Source organism: Solanum stenotomum, chromosome 1, assembly GCF_019186545.1.
Source record: "Solanum stenotomum isolate F172 chromosome 1, ASM1918654v1, whole genome shotgun sequence".
NCBI classification, from domain to species: Eukaryota; Viridiplantae; Streptophyta; class Magnoliopsida; order Solanales; family Solanaceae; genus Solanum; species Solanum stenotomum.
In genome coordinates this window covers 18717398-18734760 of record NC_064282.1, presented here as the reverse complement: position 1 = coordinate 18734760, position 17363 = coordinate 18717398, and the positions used below count along the sequence as shown (strand labels likewise).

General features: G+C 33.8%; 3 protein-coding genes across 4 annotated transcripts in view; 1 reads left to right on the top strand and 2 right to left on the bottom strand.

Annotated features, from left to right (window-relative positions):
- LOC125861225 (60S ribosomal protein L19-3-like) overlaps positions 1 to 3176 on the bottom strand; it is a 4082-nt gene extending 906 nt beyond the window's left edge. The window contains exon 1 of the mRNA XM_049541194.1: positions 3162 to 3176. Coding sequence (XP_049397151.1) covers positions 3162 to 3176 — 15 coding nt within the window. The remainder of the gene's footprint in view (positions 1 to 3161) is intronic.
- Positions 3177 to 7345: 4169 nt separating this feature from the next.
- Positions 7346 to 8819, top strand: LOC125868850 (nucleoside diphosphate kinase). Its single transcript, XM_049549425.1, has 4 exons — positions 7346 to 7599; positions 7772 to 7820; positions 8172 to 8403; positions 8593 to 8819. The coding sequence occupies exons 1-4, from the start codon at positions 7549 to 7551 to the stop codon at positions 8705 to 8707; spliced, it is 447 nt and encodes a 148-aa protein (XP_049405382.1). The 5' UTR covers positions 7346 to 7548; the 3' UTR covers positions 8708 to 8819.
- An 825-nt stretch (positions 8820 to 9644) lies between these two features.
- On the bottom strand, positions 9645 to 16808 carry LOC125876726 (uncharacterized). Of its 2 annotated transcripts, XM_049557970.1 has the most exons (10): positions 16246 to 16808; positions 16007 to 16083; positions 13962 to 14071; positions 13443 to 13511; positions 13207 to 13322; positions 13009 to 13063; positions 11125 to 11245; positions 10848 to 10895; positions 10516 to 10610; positions 9645 to 10137 (listed from the first exon to the last, which is right to left on the bottom strand). In XM_049557970.1, exons 2-10 carry the CDS (start codon positions 16029 to 16031, stop codon positions 10036 to 10038), a joined length of 741 nt encoding a protein of 246 aa, XP_049413927.1. In that variant the 5' UTR covers positions 16032 to 16083; positions 16246 to 16808; the 3' UTR covers positions 9645 to 10035. The 2 variants fall into 2 exon arrangements, with proteins under 2 accessions (XP_049413927.1, XP_049413918.1); XM_049557961.1 differs by lacking the exon at positions 16007 to 16083.
- Positions 16809 to 17363: the final 555 nt, after the last annotated feature.

Genomic DNA, 17363 nt, shown 5'->3' with positions numbered 1-17363 from the left:
TTTTTTTTCTTTTAATAAATATAATAAAGACAGAATTTTTTTCGAATTTAAAGACTATTAACATACTACAATTTGCCTAGAATACATAATACCTAAATGTATATTTATTTTCAAAAGATAAAATTACATAACGAAGTGGTACACAATAAATGAGAAAATGATCAAAATGGTCCTTAATGTACATGTGTTGCTTTATTTTGATCCTTAATATATCACACATGATTGAAATGGTCCTTAATATATTACAAAAAGTGTTCATTTTAGTCTTTCATCCTAAATCTAACAAAGATGTCAAAAGAAGGTGTTATTTTTAACGATGAATTCCACATGTAGCTAACAAACTATACCATTGTTATCTTCTTTGTTAGCTCTAAAGAAATAGCTCCATAGACACCACCATTTTCTCTACTCTCTCTAAAAAAATTCATAATTTTCTCTTTTCACAAATATTATCTTAACTCCAAAGCAATTTTTAGCTGTTAAATTATACTCCTTCTGGTGTTATTGTCGATAGTTTATTCAAGCTTAAATTAAGATCTAAATGAGCCCAAAACAACAACTTGATGGAATCTAATGCGAAAGCTTCCTTGATTGTTAATGATAATGTGAAAATTGCTTACTTCAGTGAATCAAAATGACAGAATAATTTTTTATCACAAAAGACATATAGAAAAAATCAAAATTTTACGGTCGAATCAGTAAACAGAAAATATCATAAAATCTCCAATAAGATAAGAAACTCAAAGCTTAGCTAAGTGATTTTCCACAAAGCTACATCACATATAAACATGAATTTTAATATGCATAAATGAGAATAGAGAACAATATTTAGAAATCGAGAGATAAAATAATATTTTAAGAGAGAAAATAATATTTTTTTGTTAGAAAAAATGATGATAATCATACAGCTCTTTTTTGGAGCTTGCAAAGAAAATAACATTATTATATTTTATTAGCATGTGGGATCCACCATTAAATATGACACCATCTTTTGTAATTTTGGTTAGATTTAGGGTAAAAGACTAAAGTTAACACTTTTTGTAATATATTAAGGACCATTTCAATCATGTGTAATACATTAAGGACCAAAATAAAGCAACACATATACATTAAGGACCATTTTAATCATTTTCTCCACAATAAATCTTTAAATGTTTTAAATTCCTTCTAAGGCAGTCTGTAACTTTATTTACTTTCTTATGAGCTATGCTTGACTCGTAGATTTTCTATGCATTAGTAACCTACTACTAATAATAAAAATAAAGGAAAAGGAAGGATTTACCCCTGAACTTTAATAAATGATACGTTTATACCCTCCATTATACTTTGCGTCCACATAAGCCCTTGTCATCCAATTATAGGAACACACATGCCCCTCTCACTAACGGATTCCTCATTTTTTACACGTATCTTAATCCTAATGAACTACCTGTTTGACCTTTTTTTTTAACCCATAAACCAACTATCCGCCCCATAAACCAATACCCACCCAATTTCCTCTAAAAGGCATCCTAATTAAAAGACCCAAATTAACAGGTCTCATATCTCACACACAAAACCCTAGCCTAGTTTTGTGTTCCCCTGCAGTTTCTCCCTTTCTTCTTTTGAAATCACCAAACAATTTCCAAAATTGCTAGCACACCTCCACATCTCTGTTTTTGTGTATAACTTCTAATAGAAGTCAATGATCTTCCCCTTGATCCTTGTTGGGTCATCAATGGTTACTCCTTGTACATGAATTGTTCTATGTTGTTGTATCTTTTATGGGCAATGGCCATTTTGTGAAAGAACTTGGTGATCCTATCACCCTCTTTAAGACAAAGAGATGTAGACTTTTGTTTCCATGAGCACTCTTCATTTTTATTGACTTCCTCATAATCCATTAATACTGTAGCTAATTTCATCCTCAGTCAAAGTCGTCACAACAAGCATTCTGTCCATATCTGTTAACTGGCTAAGGATGCTCTTTCTTTAAGAGTAAAATTTCCTTGCAAACTTCTAATCTATTCGTTGAGTTTTGCTTTGAGTGCCTTCATTTTACAAGCCAAGATGAGGGAGACGACAGATAGATGAAAAATTGACTACGAAATTATGACCAACACACGATAGATTCGACGAAGACAAGGTGGAATCGACCAACAAACTGGAATCGACGAAAGAACTAGGCTAGGGTTTTGTGTGTGAGATACGGGACCTATTAATTTGGGTCTTTTAATTAGGATGCCTTTTAGAGGAAATTGGGTGGATATTGGGTTATGGGACGGATAGTTGGTTTATGGGTTAAAAGAAAAGGTCAAACGGATAGTTCATTAGGATTAAGACACGTGTAAAAAATAAGGGGTCCGTTAGTGAAAGGGGCATGTGTGTACCTATAATTATATTGGATGACAGGGGCTTATGTGGACACAAAATATAACGAAATGCATAGACATACCATTTATTAAAGTTCAGGAGTGAATCCATCCTTTTTCCCTAAAAATAATATTAATATAAGAAGGTCATCATTAATATCGAACATAGATAATACTAATATCTTTAACATCAATTTCAACTTCTACAAGGTGGAGAATATTTGATTCTAGTACCAAGTGATCAATGTCTATTTTAAGGTTAGGATTTCAATATAGGAATCAATCCAATTGGGTAATTCCTTGGTAAAGCTTCCATGATACTCCCTCCGTCCACTATTGTTTGTCAAGGTAAGATCATGCACAATTCTTAAGAAAAATTTAATATAATGTGCAATTTGACTAATATAACTCTACTATCAATCATTATTAAAATGATTTGTACTTTTTGAAAACTGTAAAAATAATTTTTTTCACATTAAAATAGTCTTGTAACTTTAAAATAGCTACTTTTTGAAACTAGTAGTTATGTAATTATTAAGGGCAAAATTGGAAACAGTGACTAATTGTTTCTAGATTGTTTAAATTGAAAAATTAATTTTGGCAACTATTTTTAGTATACCTGACAAACAATAGTGGACGGAGGGAGTATGCTCTATTCATTTTTTTCTTTTTCTTTTTGGTTTTCGATACCCGTTTTGAAGTTCAATTAATTCGTATTCATCATGTCTCTATTTAGGAGAAAGCAGCCTACCAATTTTTTTTTCATATCCAAGATTCGAACCTGAAACCTCTAATTAAGAAAAGAGCTACCTCTGGCAGCACCATATCCGTTACATTATACATAGTAAAAAAATTAGGTTGTTCAACTGTTCTCACTTAATATAAGTTCTATATGATCAATGAGTTTTAATCTTATTACATGTCAAGAATTTACTTAACAAATCTTCAAGAAAGAAAGTATTTGATTGCCAAAAAGAGAGTTAATATCTCAAAAGGTCACTCAACTTTGAGAATTTATCTAGCAAAGTCATTGAACTTTGTTTTGTATCAATAAAATCACTAAACTTAGACATTTCTATCAATAAAATCACTCAATCAAATTTATTATTAAATAAAATATTGACATAACAAAATAAATTACTTGTATATTTTTATATCAGGTAAACACAAACCCACAAATAAATAAAATTAAAGAAAACTTATTAAAAAAATTCGGATAGACTTAATCACGGAAACAAATTTTTTTTTTATGATATTGTTGTATAGTTTATGTCTTGATTTAATAAATAAATGAAAAAAAATTCTTAGTGAAACATATTTTGGTATTACTGTAATACCATAATATTTAGTTTGCCTCCTTAATAAAAAAAATGAGTACAAGTACTTCAGCAAAACAACAAATTAAATCCAAAACAGGAAGAAAAACAATAAACAAATGTCAAAATAGAACAGGTAAGTATTATTACAAATTAAGTTCTTCGACGTGTAATTTATTTAGATTTTCTTGCTATATATAATAGGTAAAGATCTACTTTTCCTTCGTAATTCCACTGTTTGCTAACTTTAGATTTGTTTGAGCTTGAATAAATTAATTTTCAAAATTGTTGATAAATAAGTTTTGAAATTTGAAATCGTTTTTGGACATGCATTTTAGTTGTTTTTCTTTTAAAAAAATAATTGTGAGAGGAAGTGGAAAGTTCTTAATGAGATTTCTTTAATTTTATTTATTTATGGGATTCATATTTACATGATATAAAAATAATAATTTATTTTGCTATGCCAATACTTTTTTTAGTGATAAATTTGATTGAGTGATTTTATTGATAGAAATGTCTAAGTTTAGTGATTTTAATGATACAAATGTCTAAGTTTAGTGATTTTAATGATACAAAAGAAAGTTCAATGACTTTACTAGATAAATTCTGAAAGTTGAGTGACCTTTTGAGATATTAACTCTAAAAAAGAGTGTGGTCATATTTCAATCTGTTTTGAATATTTTATGAATTTATAATTTTTTTGAGATATATCTTCGAAGGAATATATTACTTTTTATATAAACATAAAATAAAATTTGAAATAGAATAGTCTCCGAGCAACTTAACCAAAATATGATCTCCAACTTACCACTTACATTTTCCTTTCTTTCATTACTGCAAATATTTGTATGTTCAGCAATTTCAAAATAAAATAGAGTATGTTGATTTCTCTAGAAAATTTTCATAAATATATACTCCCTCTGTCTCTAATTAGTTGTCCACTTTTGAATTGACACACCTATTAAGAAAACAATTAATGACATAGTGAGTTTACCATTTTACCCCTATTAATTATGAAGTGGATGAAAAGTTCTACATTTTTCAAAGTAATTAGTCATTTAATTGACGATATAATAGGTAAAAAAATTATCCTTTCTTAATTTGATAAAAGGATAAGTAATTAAGAATAACTATAAAAAGTAAAGTGAACAAGTAATTAGGGACATAAGAAGTAATAAAGTACTGTCATTTGCACTAAATATAACCATTTCATTTACATATAAAAGAAAAAGATAGGCCAAAATTAATACACTATAAAAGGCTCAAGCAACAAAACATATTGAGAAATGGAAAAAAAATGTGAGATCTTCAATTTTTGTCGGCGATTGCTCTTCAATTCTCGCAATTAATTCTTCTTCAATTTCACCGTTGATACTATACTTCAATTTCGCAGTCAAATTATTAATTTCGCCGGTAATTCAATTAATATATCTATTGATTCATTAATTTTTTCTAGTAATTCATCAACTTCCATGGTTTGTTGCATCCTTCTTATTCAACACACTGGTATATACTGAAAAAATGAATATAGCTATCTTATGCAGAAACCATACGCTCACTATATATTATAATACACTCAATAAATTGAATATAACTTAATTATACATGAAATATACATTTATTATAAAGTTGAATATAGCTTACTTGAAATATACATGACTATACACTATGATACACCCAAAACTAAATATAGTTTACCTATACAAAGCTTATCAAAATCGAAGGTGAAGACTAAAGACGAGGTCAATGACGTTTGAGCTAGGAAGGGAAGGTAAGAAGTGAAGTGCGATTTGTCTTGTCTTCTTTTGAGAAGAGATCCGATAACAACTTATGGGTTTGATTATCGAGAATGTCTATTTTACTTGTTTTTGGGCTATTTCAAGAGAATTGCATAAAGGCGAAATGGTCTGGTGGACCCTTATACTTGTATCAGTTTGTATTCTGAACCCTTCTACTTGCGCCTTTGTCATCTGAACCCTTAAACTCAATTAAAATGAGACTTTTAAGCCCCTCCAATCATGTGTGTAGCTCACTCTCCTTTATATAATTGACATGTCATATCCACGTCAGATATATTAATGCCACATCATAATTATTTCATAACTATTTTTAAAAATTATTAACCAAAATTATTTAATAAAATGTAAAATAATAACATTTTAATTTATTATTGGCATTTCTAATTCTCCCTATTTTCACTATTTCACGACCAAAAGAAAGTCATCGCCGGTGTCGTCGCCATTTTTGCCGGAGAAATCACATATACTTTCTTCCTCACCCGTCTTCATCTCCGCCGCATACCATCACTATTTTTCTTTCCTCCTCCAACCTCCACGGTAACAACAACCTAAGCCATCGCATAACCAAATTCAGAACTACCACTTGCCCAACTAAAGGCAGCCAAGAAGGTGAAAGGAAGAATACATCAACAGATTGGGCACCAAATGGGGGCTTAAGGTTAAAATCAAAATAATATTAATCTCTACACAGTAACTCGTACTATGAGATCCTTCACCATAGCTGCAAGCAGATTTTTTAAAAGAGCTAATAACATGAAAGCTCGTACAAAACAGGGCATACTCTCTCAACATAACAAAATGAGTCAATTTGATTTATCTGAAACACAATAAAATGAAGTAATCAGAAGATTAGCAGTGAAGTACTAGATCTAGCCACTGCACAATCAGATCTGGCCAAACTTTTCGTAATCCAACGCTGACTACTATTTTCACGCCCCAAATTGCTTACAAATATAATTTCACACCAACCTCTGCCGCGAAACTCGTCGAAATCTACCCAAAATTCGCCTGAGATTTTCTTGGGTTATCGAAACCGGTTGAAAAAGACAAGTTTAAAGAATTAGAAGGAGACAATTGTTGTGAAAGATTGAAGATGGGGAAGAAAAAGAAGTCTCTAGCATCGAGCCTTGATGAGGTGGATCAAACCATGTATTCGACTTTCTGTAGCGCTGCTAATTCCCTTTCTCAGCTTTATACTCAGGCTATGAATCAACAGAAATTTTCCTTCCTCTCCGGTGAACGCCATGGAATGGTATTGAAATTTGAGATCAGCATGTTAAGCATTCCCTTTCGTTTCTTTGAAGATCTACGGCTCGCCAAGATCTACTTACAAAGTTGAAGTTGCCAGAGTTGAAAAGCTTAAGGAAAGCAATTAAGCTTTGGGCGAGAAGAAATAAATTTTTAATTAATTGTTTTTTAAAACAAATATTTCTTTTATAATTTTAACATTTTTTTCACCTAAAAAAGTTGTTCACTCACCTTAAGATGCGTGAAGTCACACACTTTCGCCAACTCAGCCATCTTAAAGACACATAAGCTTGGTCAATGGTCAGAGGGATTTGTTAAATTGTGTTTTATTGAGTTTAAGGGTCCAGATGACAAAGGTGCAAGTAGAAGGGTTCATAATACAAACTGATACTAGTATAAGGGTCTACCAGACCATTTCGCCTTGCATAAATTGGGCTAAACTAAATAGATGATAAGTATAGTTTTTAAGCTAATATTCTGCATAATTATTCCAATTTCTTTTGTGTCAATTAGACAATTAACAAGAAGGCATTGCTTGAATGATTAACACTTTTCACTTTCAATCTTAAAATTTTAAGTTCGGATCATTAATGAACAAAAAGAATGAACGAAAAGATTTTGGGAAAAAACGCTATGGGCTTTCATTCGGGTAAAAACAAAACCAAAAAGGAAAAAAACCTGAGAATATTCCATCGAACAATTAGGGTTTACTATGTAAAGAGCCACCGACCCGTTACCATATAAATACCCCTTCTTCGTCTTTTCACCAGAGTGCCGCGTACTGCTATTTGCTAATCCACAGACCATACTTGAGCAAACATCAAAGAAGCAAAAATGGAGCAGACTTTCATCATGATCAAGCCTGACGGTGTCCAACGTGGCCTGGTTCGTCTTCCTAAATCTTGTTTCTTTTAGATCTATCCCTTTGAGCTTTGATTCAGTGTGTATTTTTGTTTAATAAATGTTATATATTGTCAATTTTGTATCTTAGTTAACTAAATCCTTGATATGACATTTTTTTTTCTTACTGTGCACTCATTTGAATGTTATGCTTCAGGTTGGTGAGATTATCGGCAGATTTGAGAAGAAAGGATTCTCTTTGAAAGGTAAAATTTAAGCAATTATTACAAAGTATGATTAATTTAGGACTCGATTTATTTAGTGTCCCAATTACATCACAAAAAACTTATGATTAGTCAGGACCCACACCGTAATGATTTTTCAGTTGAGATTTGTTTCTTTTACATAAGAGTAATATGGATTGGAACTGTCTAGTATGTTTCCTTTGCCTCTTTGCGTAATTATTATTGCTCTTTGCAAATGATACATTATCCAGCTAATGTGTCATTGTTACCGTTAAAATAATTCTTTTTGTAATGTAGGATTTTGAATTTATATTTGTTTTTTTGACTATAATTGTTGATTTGGGTTTTATTTTTTACTTTGCGTGTATAAAGGCTTGAAGCTCATCACTGTGGACCGTGCCTTTGCTGAGAAGCATTACGCTGACTTGTCTGCTAAGCCTTTCTTTAATGGGCTTGTTGAGTATATTGTTTCTGGACCTGTTGTTGCTATGGTCTGGGAGGGTAAGGGTGTAGTTGCCACTGGCAGGAAGATCATTGGAGCAACCAACCCCTTGGAGTCGGCTGCTGGTACCATCCGTGGTGATTTTGCTATTGATATTGGCAGGTAAAACATCTGTGTATATGAATAAACTATACTAATTCAAGATCTACTTGTTATGTTAATGTTTATTTCCCTTCTCTGTAATAGAAGCCTGGTGATGTTACTATTTTTCAGTTCACTGTTGTTTTTGCTTATTTCCCCGACCTTAACCATAGTGCTGAAGTCTAAGACCCCCAACCTGTTTGATTACAGGAATGTTATTCATGGAAGTGATGCTGTTGAGAGTGCTAGGAAGGAGATTGCTCTTTGGTTCCCCGAAGGAATTGCAGAGTGGCAGAGCAGCCTTCACTCATGGATCTATGAATAGAAAAGTTTTATGAATTTAGAACTCGCTCTATGGTCTTGCCTGTTTTGTTTTAACTTATGAATTTTGTATGTCATTTGAGTCCAGAAGTTTGGTATTTGAGACTTAATGATGTGATATTTGATCATTTTGTTTATGTGTTGCACTTTCAAGTAATTGTGAGCTTTCATCATTTGTTTGCTTCACATTTTTCTTTATTCTTGTTAAAAGAAAAAAGCATCTTAAAATTTTCTTTCAAAAATCAGTGTAACGTTAAACAATGTTCCTTAACTGTATGCTGTGGCTATAAATGGTAGTTGGCAACATGTTTGTGTGCGATATGCACTAAGATTTGGTAACTTTAGTGCTTGTGGATGTGAGTTTTGGATCATAATCATATTGTTGCTGCAATCGACTTTGGTCTGAAAGAGGTCAGTATTTTGGAGCTTGGCCTCTGCTAGCATAAAAACCAGTGTGAAGTTTGGCCTATTTATTTCTTGTTAGGTGTACACTGAAAATAGCCAATATAAATAAAATAGAAAATGAAGGCGTGGAATAACTGCCACAGTTGAAATGTAGAATTCTTGCACTTAAGAATTGTCCATAGTTCAGGCTGTCGGTACTTGTTCTCACTGCTCATGGGCTGGCAAGTACACATCAGCCGGTTTATGCTAGGAGGGGTTGTTACTGTATGCTGAGTAATGCGCACTAATTTGGTGCTATGATACAAAAGACCCAGGTTGTGTTGAGGTGACTGCTTAATCAACAGATGTTGTGAGTTGACTTGACACTAACAATCTTCGGTTAGGGAACACTCTGTTTTGGGCAAGTGTACATCCCAAGATGGATCCTCCTTTTGACATGACCTCACAAGTCACAAGTGGGTCGGAAGGCAACCATAGAAGCCGTTCAAATTTAATTAGATTCCAACAGGATTCAAGATATAAGATGAATATAGGTCACGTTGATATCACAATCTCTTTCAAGGATCAGTCAGTTTACACGGACACGTCTTGGTCTAAAGTCTTACAAAGTCTTGTTTATAGACAGACTATTGATGGTTACCACCTTACGAGTTAATTAAAGAGAAAGGTAGTCTCTGAAGGCAATCTTTGAATTCCTACCATCACTACTGAGACCAATCATCAGGTGTGACCCTTTCCAAATTCAAGAAACAAGGGAATAACATTGTACTTGCTCTAACATTAATCCCCATTTTCCCTATCCGCTGACTTTTACAAAGTAACACCCACCCATCAAAAGCTACTACGTAACAACACCACCAATAAATGCCACAAAACATGCATACGGAAGCCATATTCTCATTTTCTTAAAAGTCATGCCTACAAACACTATCGACTAAGAAGGTTGTATGATGGTAAATCTTCTAGCCGTGTAACGTCTTCTTGCAGAAGCTCCTCTTCTAGTTGACGACGAGTAGCCTTCATGACCGCCTGCAAGAACATAGCATATCTAAAATCAGGACTCTAAATTCACATGTAGTGTACTACCAAGTAGTGTGATATCCATAGTGAATTTCTCTGATTGAACCCAATACCAACTAGATAAATACACCAATAAAGAGTCACAACAAACATGTTGCTCAGAAACCACAATCGTCAGTAAAAGCAAAATTGCAGGCTGCTCTGTTACCAAGGATTTCACATCTCTTTGATATTAAGATAATGCTAGCCAAAGTGAAACAATTAAGAAAGCATTTAAGTGAAAGAGACATGAAAACTTTTTCAAATGCAAAAGAACCGGATTAGGTAGCAGCAGAATTTGATCATTCCATATCCATAACTGAATATCAGTAAGCTGAAAATACATACATTGAAGTCCATATATGATGCGCGCATGGCAAGCCACTGATTATCCATCAGCTTAAATGTGATGCAATATAGCAGATCAAACGCTGATTCATTTTCTGTAAAAAGGAAACAACTTTGCTTAGAAGAGCAAAGGATAAATGCAGATGAAAGTACGACTTCACATTTGTGAAGGACTAAATGGAGATTCACTGACTTCTCTTATTTAACACAGAAGAGAAGTAGAAACAAAAAGACACATCTACACACAGTAATGAATGCATCAAAATGAAAGAGAAATTAGCAGCACTTTATGAAAACCTGAAAGTAGAGACAGATCTCAAAAAAAAATGTACCTGCAAGAAACTTCAAGAAAGTAGCTCCAACCAGATTTCTAGGTTTTACTGCAGAGATAAAAACACAATTAATTACATATATCAAAACAAGTTTGCAGGGAGAATTAAGCATCTTTGGTTGGACTATATACTTGTGCATGAGAGACTCTGTATTGATTGTTAGAAACTCAAATCTCATTTTTCATTAGAAGGGCCTACTTAAAAGCATATAGTCTGGAATTTTGTCGAGACTTCACAACTTTGAGTATATAAAAGAGTGTAGGTGCGGTACACGTACAAGCTTCCAGATCGAGCATCTGGATAAGCATAAATGTGATATTGACGCCAGCAACAGCGAATGGGTATTCCCAAATTGCTCTATCACCTTCCTGCTTTCGGAGAAGATCCTGGAAAGATTTCTGCAAATAAAATTACGAAAAGAGAATAAATAGATGAATCTAGAACTTTATACTGCTTGTACGTCGCATAAGCATTCTATTGGTTAACTGAAACTTACTTCTGAACAATCTGTCATTCACAGATTTCCAATTATTTCACATAAAATCAAGATGATAATGTGCACTTCTTTAGATAATTGTTGGTGTGGTAAAAACAGAAATTGCGGAGTTTTTGTTCATGGATGTTATAGTATGCTCTCGTGAATCTTTCTCCAAGTTAACACAAAGCCCTTTGTTTTGCTAATAGTAGACACTCAAATAGTTCACATAAAATGACAAGATACAGAGTGGGACAGATAAGTTTTGTTGATTCATAGATGCCTAAATAATAGGACCACATTTCAAATTTAATTGTACAAATTTGAAGGCCTCATATTCACCTGAGCAAGTTATTCAAAGGGAGAATAAAATTTGCAATTTAGGCAGAATTATTTAAAGAAATTCATCGAACATCAAGCCAATCTTTTCTGAAAAGTATGTAATAGATCTATCAAAGTTCATTATGCCGATCATCCATTCCGTGATTTTCTTCAAGGCTTACCATAGAGAAAAGTAATTGAAAAACACTTAACTTCTAAATTAAATGATTATTGATTAAGACAAATATCTGTACCTTCTCCTGAATGTAACTTTTCTAGTCAGGATACATACAATATATAAACCACTTACGTCATCATGTCACACAATCCAACATCACAAAACCTATTCAGATTTGACATCCAAGGCATAATTTTGTGCTAACTTTGAGGGTCTCCAAATACACAACTTTCCAACTAAATATATACGATCCAGCAAAAGTTAGGGAGTGGGAAAATATTGTTGCACATAGATTTGTTTTTTATTTATGGTACCCCCACTCCGAACCCCACCCACCCACCCACCCACACAAACACCAAAAAAAAAAAAGCAAGGAGAACAACAGCTTTTCCCCCTTTGCTCCCTTGGTGATTTGAAACCCCAATCTTATGGTTGGAGGATAGGGCCCTTTCACAAGACTATCCCTCCCTTGACGCGCATGAAGATTAGCGATTTCATAGTCTGATTAACAAACATTTATCCAATTTTACAAGAAACAAAGAGATACTAGATGACAATAAAGCCCTTTTTTGTTTTTTCATTCTTGGTCAACCAAGTTATAAACCTTTTTTCCTTCTTGGTCATCCAAGTTCTAAAGCATTGTGCCTGATTTATTCCATTAAAGTACATTTCACCCTTAAACACTAAATAATTAATGCCAGAAATACTTTTCCAGCAGTTTTTTATATGCTGCTATCACCGAGAGATGATGACTAGGTGCTTACTTAGATTGTGTAGAATATCATAAAGAAATCCAGAGATAATCATCACATCATTAAGTATGCACCTACCATAACCCATCCCCACCCCCCAACAACTACCACAATTTCTGGGTTGAGCAAGCAATTAAAAAACCATATGTTTCAATGCATAGGGGAAGGAAAAGGCGTGTGGCAGACGTAGTGAAGTAATTCAGGCGTAACATAACAGTTTGAATAGCTACAATCTCAGGATGCAAATTCCCAATACCTGCTTAGAAAAAAAGAACCTAGAACTGTCAGGTCTCCCATCGCACAAAATAACAGCCAATTTTGACACTAAAAGTTATCTTTTCCTAGTAATGTTCTCATTCTTACCAGTATGCATACATATGCTTAGAAGGTTTGACATATCATTCTCCATAAAAAGAGTGAGGAAAGAGGACATACCGGGAAATTCCTCGCAAAATATAACAAGTTCTCCAGTGATATAAATCCACCACCCCTACAGTATCAATCAAACAACTTAAAACCAACATAAGATTGCAATAGGCAGAAAGGCAAATTATCAGAAAAATGTTAATAGGCCTGAGAATATCCTCCTTTTTTCTTCATTTAAATTTTGGGCGGAGTGAGGTGCTGATGTACCTAAAGTCAGTAGATGGATCTTTTCCTTGCCAGCCCATTTCCTTCCACTGTTCAGATATCAAACCACGAAGTTGTTCCTCAGGAAAGGCAACTTTCCACAAAGCTTTTAAAGCTTCCTTTAGGTCAAAAACAAAGAAAAATCTTGAGAAACAAGAATGTCATACCTGAATGAAATGTCAAAATCTTACAGATATTAAGCTATTACAAACAACTAAGATGTCTTGCACAGAAGGTACCTGATGTTCAGGGATTAAACTATCATATGCAACATCTATACGGTTTTGTAGCCTTAGCAAACATTCCTCCTGAGATTAACAAAGTATGGAAAAAACATCATTAGCATCCAATATGTAGAAGCCATTCCATACTTCCTTACCATGGCTAAGCTAATTCTTGTGCATGACATTTCAAAAGAAGAAAACAAGAAATTTTGAAGAAGTGCGCAGACGCCAATTAGAGAGTTATGGGCAATCTCATTAAAGTGGAAAGCCAGAAAATTTAGACAAATCACTTGTGCCTAAGACACGGCACAGTTAGAAATAAAAATCACAGCATATCCAGATGCACATGAGCACATTTGTCTACTCAACAAGAGAAGTAAGAACAACATTAAAAACACAAACTAGTACTGCACACAACAGGACTTCTATTATACTGCAGACTGAAATGCATACTACTACATTGTGTCTTATGACATTCTCAGTATTCAGCAAGCAGGAAATATAAACTTAATATAACCTCCACAAACATATTACCTGGGATGGAGTTAAATCAAATGATGGACGAGCATCGCTCTCCCTCCTTTGAACACAAACACATGAAAGGCCTCTGCCTAGCCATGCTGCTGATCCTGCCACAACCTCCGCTGTAACAAAATAAAATGATTGGCAAAAGAAAATGGAAATCCTGGATTTTCCAATAATGAAATGCCTCTATTATAAGTGAGACTGGAATGCAGATGCCAGATAAAGAAACACTTCTTTCCAGAAACATGTTCACGTATGATGAGAAAAGTTTGGTCATTTTCGGGTATAATACTGTCAACATTAAACAATGCGATGAATATGGTCAATGCCTCAATTACATTATCAGCAAAGTATGATACAAATAAACTACAGCACATGACATGAAAATGGAAATAAACATAAAATGTGTTCTTATGATACAACCTAAGCATCATGGGCTGTAGTGATTCAACAGAAATTGTGAAGGACACTTCTTGCTTGGGTTAGTGTTTTAGTGGCTACATAAGTATCCTTAAGCGGATCTGATTTAGTCAACAATCTTGATAGAGTAAGGAAGAAATGCATTCTACATGGATAAAATCAAGGCCATATTAGCAGACTGTTTCCTGCAAATATACGAGGCAAATAGGATTTTAAAATGTTTGTAAAACTAAAATCTAGTTGTACAATTCGATAAAGCTACATTGGAGATCAACTAATGGAATATATGGTTCCAGAAAAGGTGAAAAAAACAATATCCAATCAGTTCATGTTACCCAAAATGTGGATTCTAAAAAATGAGCTTACCCACAGATGAATATCAACTAGCTTCAAAGGTCTAGCTAGATCTTGGTATACAACTTTTATATAACCATAAAGTTCTATTTTTTTTAAATAAGAAAAAGTTCTAATATCAACATTGAATAGAGCTGAAGTTCAGCACCTAATGATGAATTATAGAACTAGATATCTTTCTCCTACGGGAAAGCAAACACTAAAAACAGAACAGATTAATGGAGAATTCTAAGCATGATGAACCAAAATCATGGTAAGTAGAACACAAGAAGAAAAGTGGACCATCCTCTGATATAAATAGTTAAAGACAACATACTTTGTTAAGCCCCTACTTAACTTCATTAAAGATAAAAGATGTATCCAGCACCATTCCCAAAAAATTAATATGAATCACGTAACTGTACTAATATTTCCTAGTTATCTCTGTCCACTGAGAGAATATGCTGGATTGATTCAGTCAATTAAAAGACACACTTCCTGCAATTCCTATGGAGAAAACTCAATAGTAGATCAACCAAAAGGCACAAGGCATAAATAGCAGTGAGATCTATAGCCATGTGACAGCAGTAAATGGCTTTTCTTGGAAAAGAAATAGGCAACTATTTACAAGGATTCCATGCCCTATATATCTATATCTACAGAATAATAAATCACAATGAGTGAGCACAAACAACTGTATTTCTCTCTCTCTCTCTCTCTTGTGCATGTGAGACACTGTGCAAAGGAAAAATCTATGTCAATACATTCTTCATAGATCAATTGAGAAGACTACGAAATGACACGACCCTCAGTAAAACAACTAGTTCACTTTACTCAAACATTAGGAAGCAGAAAAAAATATAAACCATACTCAAAATATTTACAACTAGCAAGGTCATCCTTTCTAAGCAACTCCTCTAACAACAAAACCATCCACCATAAGGTGAACCAATCAAAAATCAAAATCCATTTTACCCGAACTTACTTACAGTAACTCAGTTATATAAACAAAGTAATTATTTCTCCACAACCAATGTAATTGTTGTAAAACCTACACAAACTGAATAAAACCAAACTCCGTTACTAACATCTGATTCCTCTTAAGGTAGCCAGACATGTTCAAAATATGCTCTGGGACAGCTTTATCTACAGAAAACTTCAGTACTGGTAAATCACAAAGTAACTCTATGAAACCGATCTTATCCAAACAAAATGCATGAATCTGTTAATTATCCAAACGGTAGGTACGACACCAAAACTTCAGGGAAAGAAAATGAATTAAGCAGCAGATGAAAACTCACCACACATGTCAATGCAAGTAGGCATGAATGCACCTAATTTTTCAATTCACAGATCCAAAACCTCAATTAATTTACTCCTGACATAGACGGAGACCAATCGGTAATACATACAGACAGAAATACACCGATAGTAACAGCAAAAACAGAGAGAGATAGAGACAGAGAGAGAAATATCGATATAGAGAGAGAGAAATGAGCGAATGTTTGTACTGTTAGGTAAGGCAAAAAGGTAAATATACCAGAAGTTGTATGACAAGCATTGCCTCTTTCAAGTCCTTGAGATATCCTCCTCACCGCCACGAACGATCCTCCTCTATCATCCATACTTTCAGCTAATTGAAAAACTATTCTCTACAATACTTGCATCACATTCAACCTCCTCTAAACAGAAACACACTCCAATGCTCCTCCGTCAATGAAAATGTAAGCCAAAAATCTCAATAACGAAGTTGAATTCCTTTTTTACAGAGAAATGCACAATTAATTGATCCTCCGGTGGAATCTCGAGATCTGCAATCGGAATACGAACGGCAGGAAAGGAGATCAACCACGCCAAAACCTCCGGTATATTTGTGTATGTAGCTATATCTGAAGGTGAATGTTCAACATATATATATATATAATATGATATAGAGAGAAAAGGAGAGTGGTGTGGGTATTCTCTTTTTCTCTCTCTATATGTGTTTCTCTATCTAGATATTCTACTCTGCAACTTCTTCGCTCCGAACAGATTTGTTAAACGGAGAAGAGGAGCGAAGAAGGGGTGGGTGGTTTTGGGGGGGTTGGGGGTATGTGAATGTGATATTATATAAGCTGTTGAGCAGTTTTGTTGAGTTGGGTGGCATTCGCGTCTGTTATGGTGGGGGTGGTAGTGGGGTGGGGTGGGGGAACGGCGATTATTGAGAAAAACGGTTACGGGCTTAAGTAATGTTTTTAATTTTTTTTTTTTTGGTAACATTACCCTCTTTCCATTCCTATTTAATTGTCACCCTATTATGTTTCAGAGAAACTAGGTAACTTATCATTGTACTATTATTTAATGTTTTTTTTAAGTCAAGTTTATAAATAAAAATAATTTAATTTATTTTAATTAATTAATTTGACCTATAAACATTAATAAATACTTCATTNAACAGATTTGTTAAACGGAGAAGAGGAGCGAAGAAGGGGTGGGTGGTTTTGGGGGGGTTGGGGGTATGTGAATGTGATATTATATAAGCTGTTGAGCAGTTTTGTTGAGTTGGGTGGCATTCGCGTCTGTTATGGTGGGGGTGGGGGTGGGCGAACGGCGATTATTGAGAAAAACGGTTACGGGCTTAAGTAATGTTTTTAATTTTATTTTTTTTGGTAACATTAC

Coding starts and splice junctions, on each gene's coding strand:
- LOC125868850 (XM_049549425.1), top strand. CDS start 7,549: ATGGAGCAGACTTTCATCATGATCAAGCCTGACGGTGTCCAACGTGGC. Junction 7,821..8,171: donor GAAAGGATTCTCTTTGAAAG/GTAAAATTTAAG, acceptor GCGTGTATAAAG/GCTTGAAGCTCATCACTGTG. Junction 8,404..8,592: donor TTTGCTATTGATATTGGCAG/GTAAAACATCTG, acceptor GTTTGATTACAG/GAATGTTATTCATGGAAGTG.
- LOC125876726 (XM_049557961.1), bottom strand. CDS start 16,330: ATGGATGATAGAGGAGGATCGTTCGTGGCGGTGAGGAGGATATCTCAA. Junction 11,246..13,008: donor ATTTTGCGAGGAATTTCCCG/GTATGTCCTCTT, acceptor TTTTATTTGCAG/AAATCTTTCCAGGATCTTCT. Junction 10,896..11,124: donor GATGCTCGATCTGGAAGCTT/GTACGTGTACCG, acceptor TTATCTCTGCAG/TAAAACCTAGAAATCTGGTT.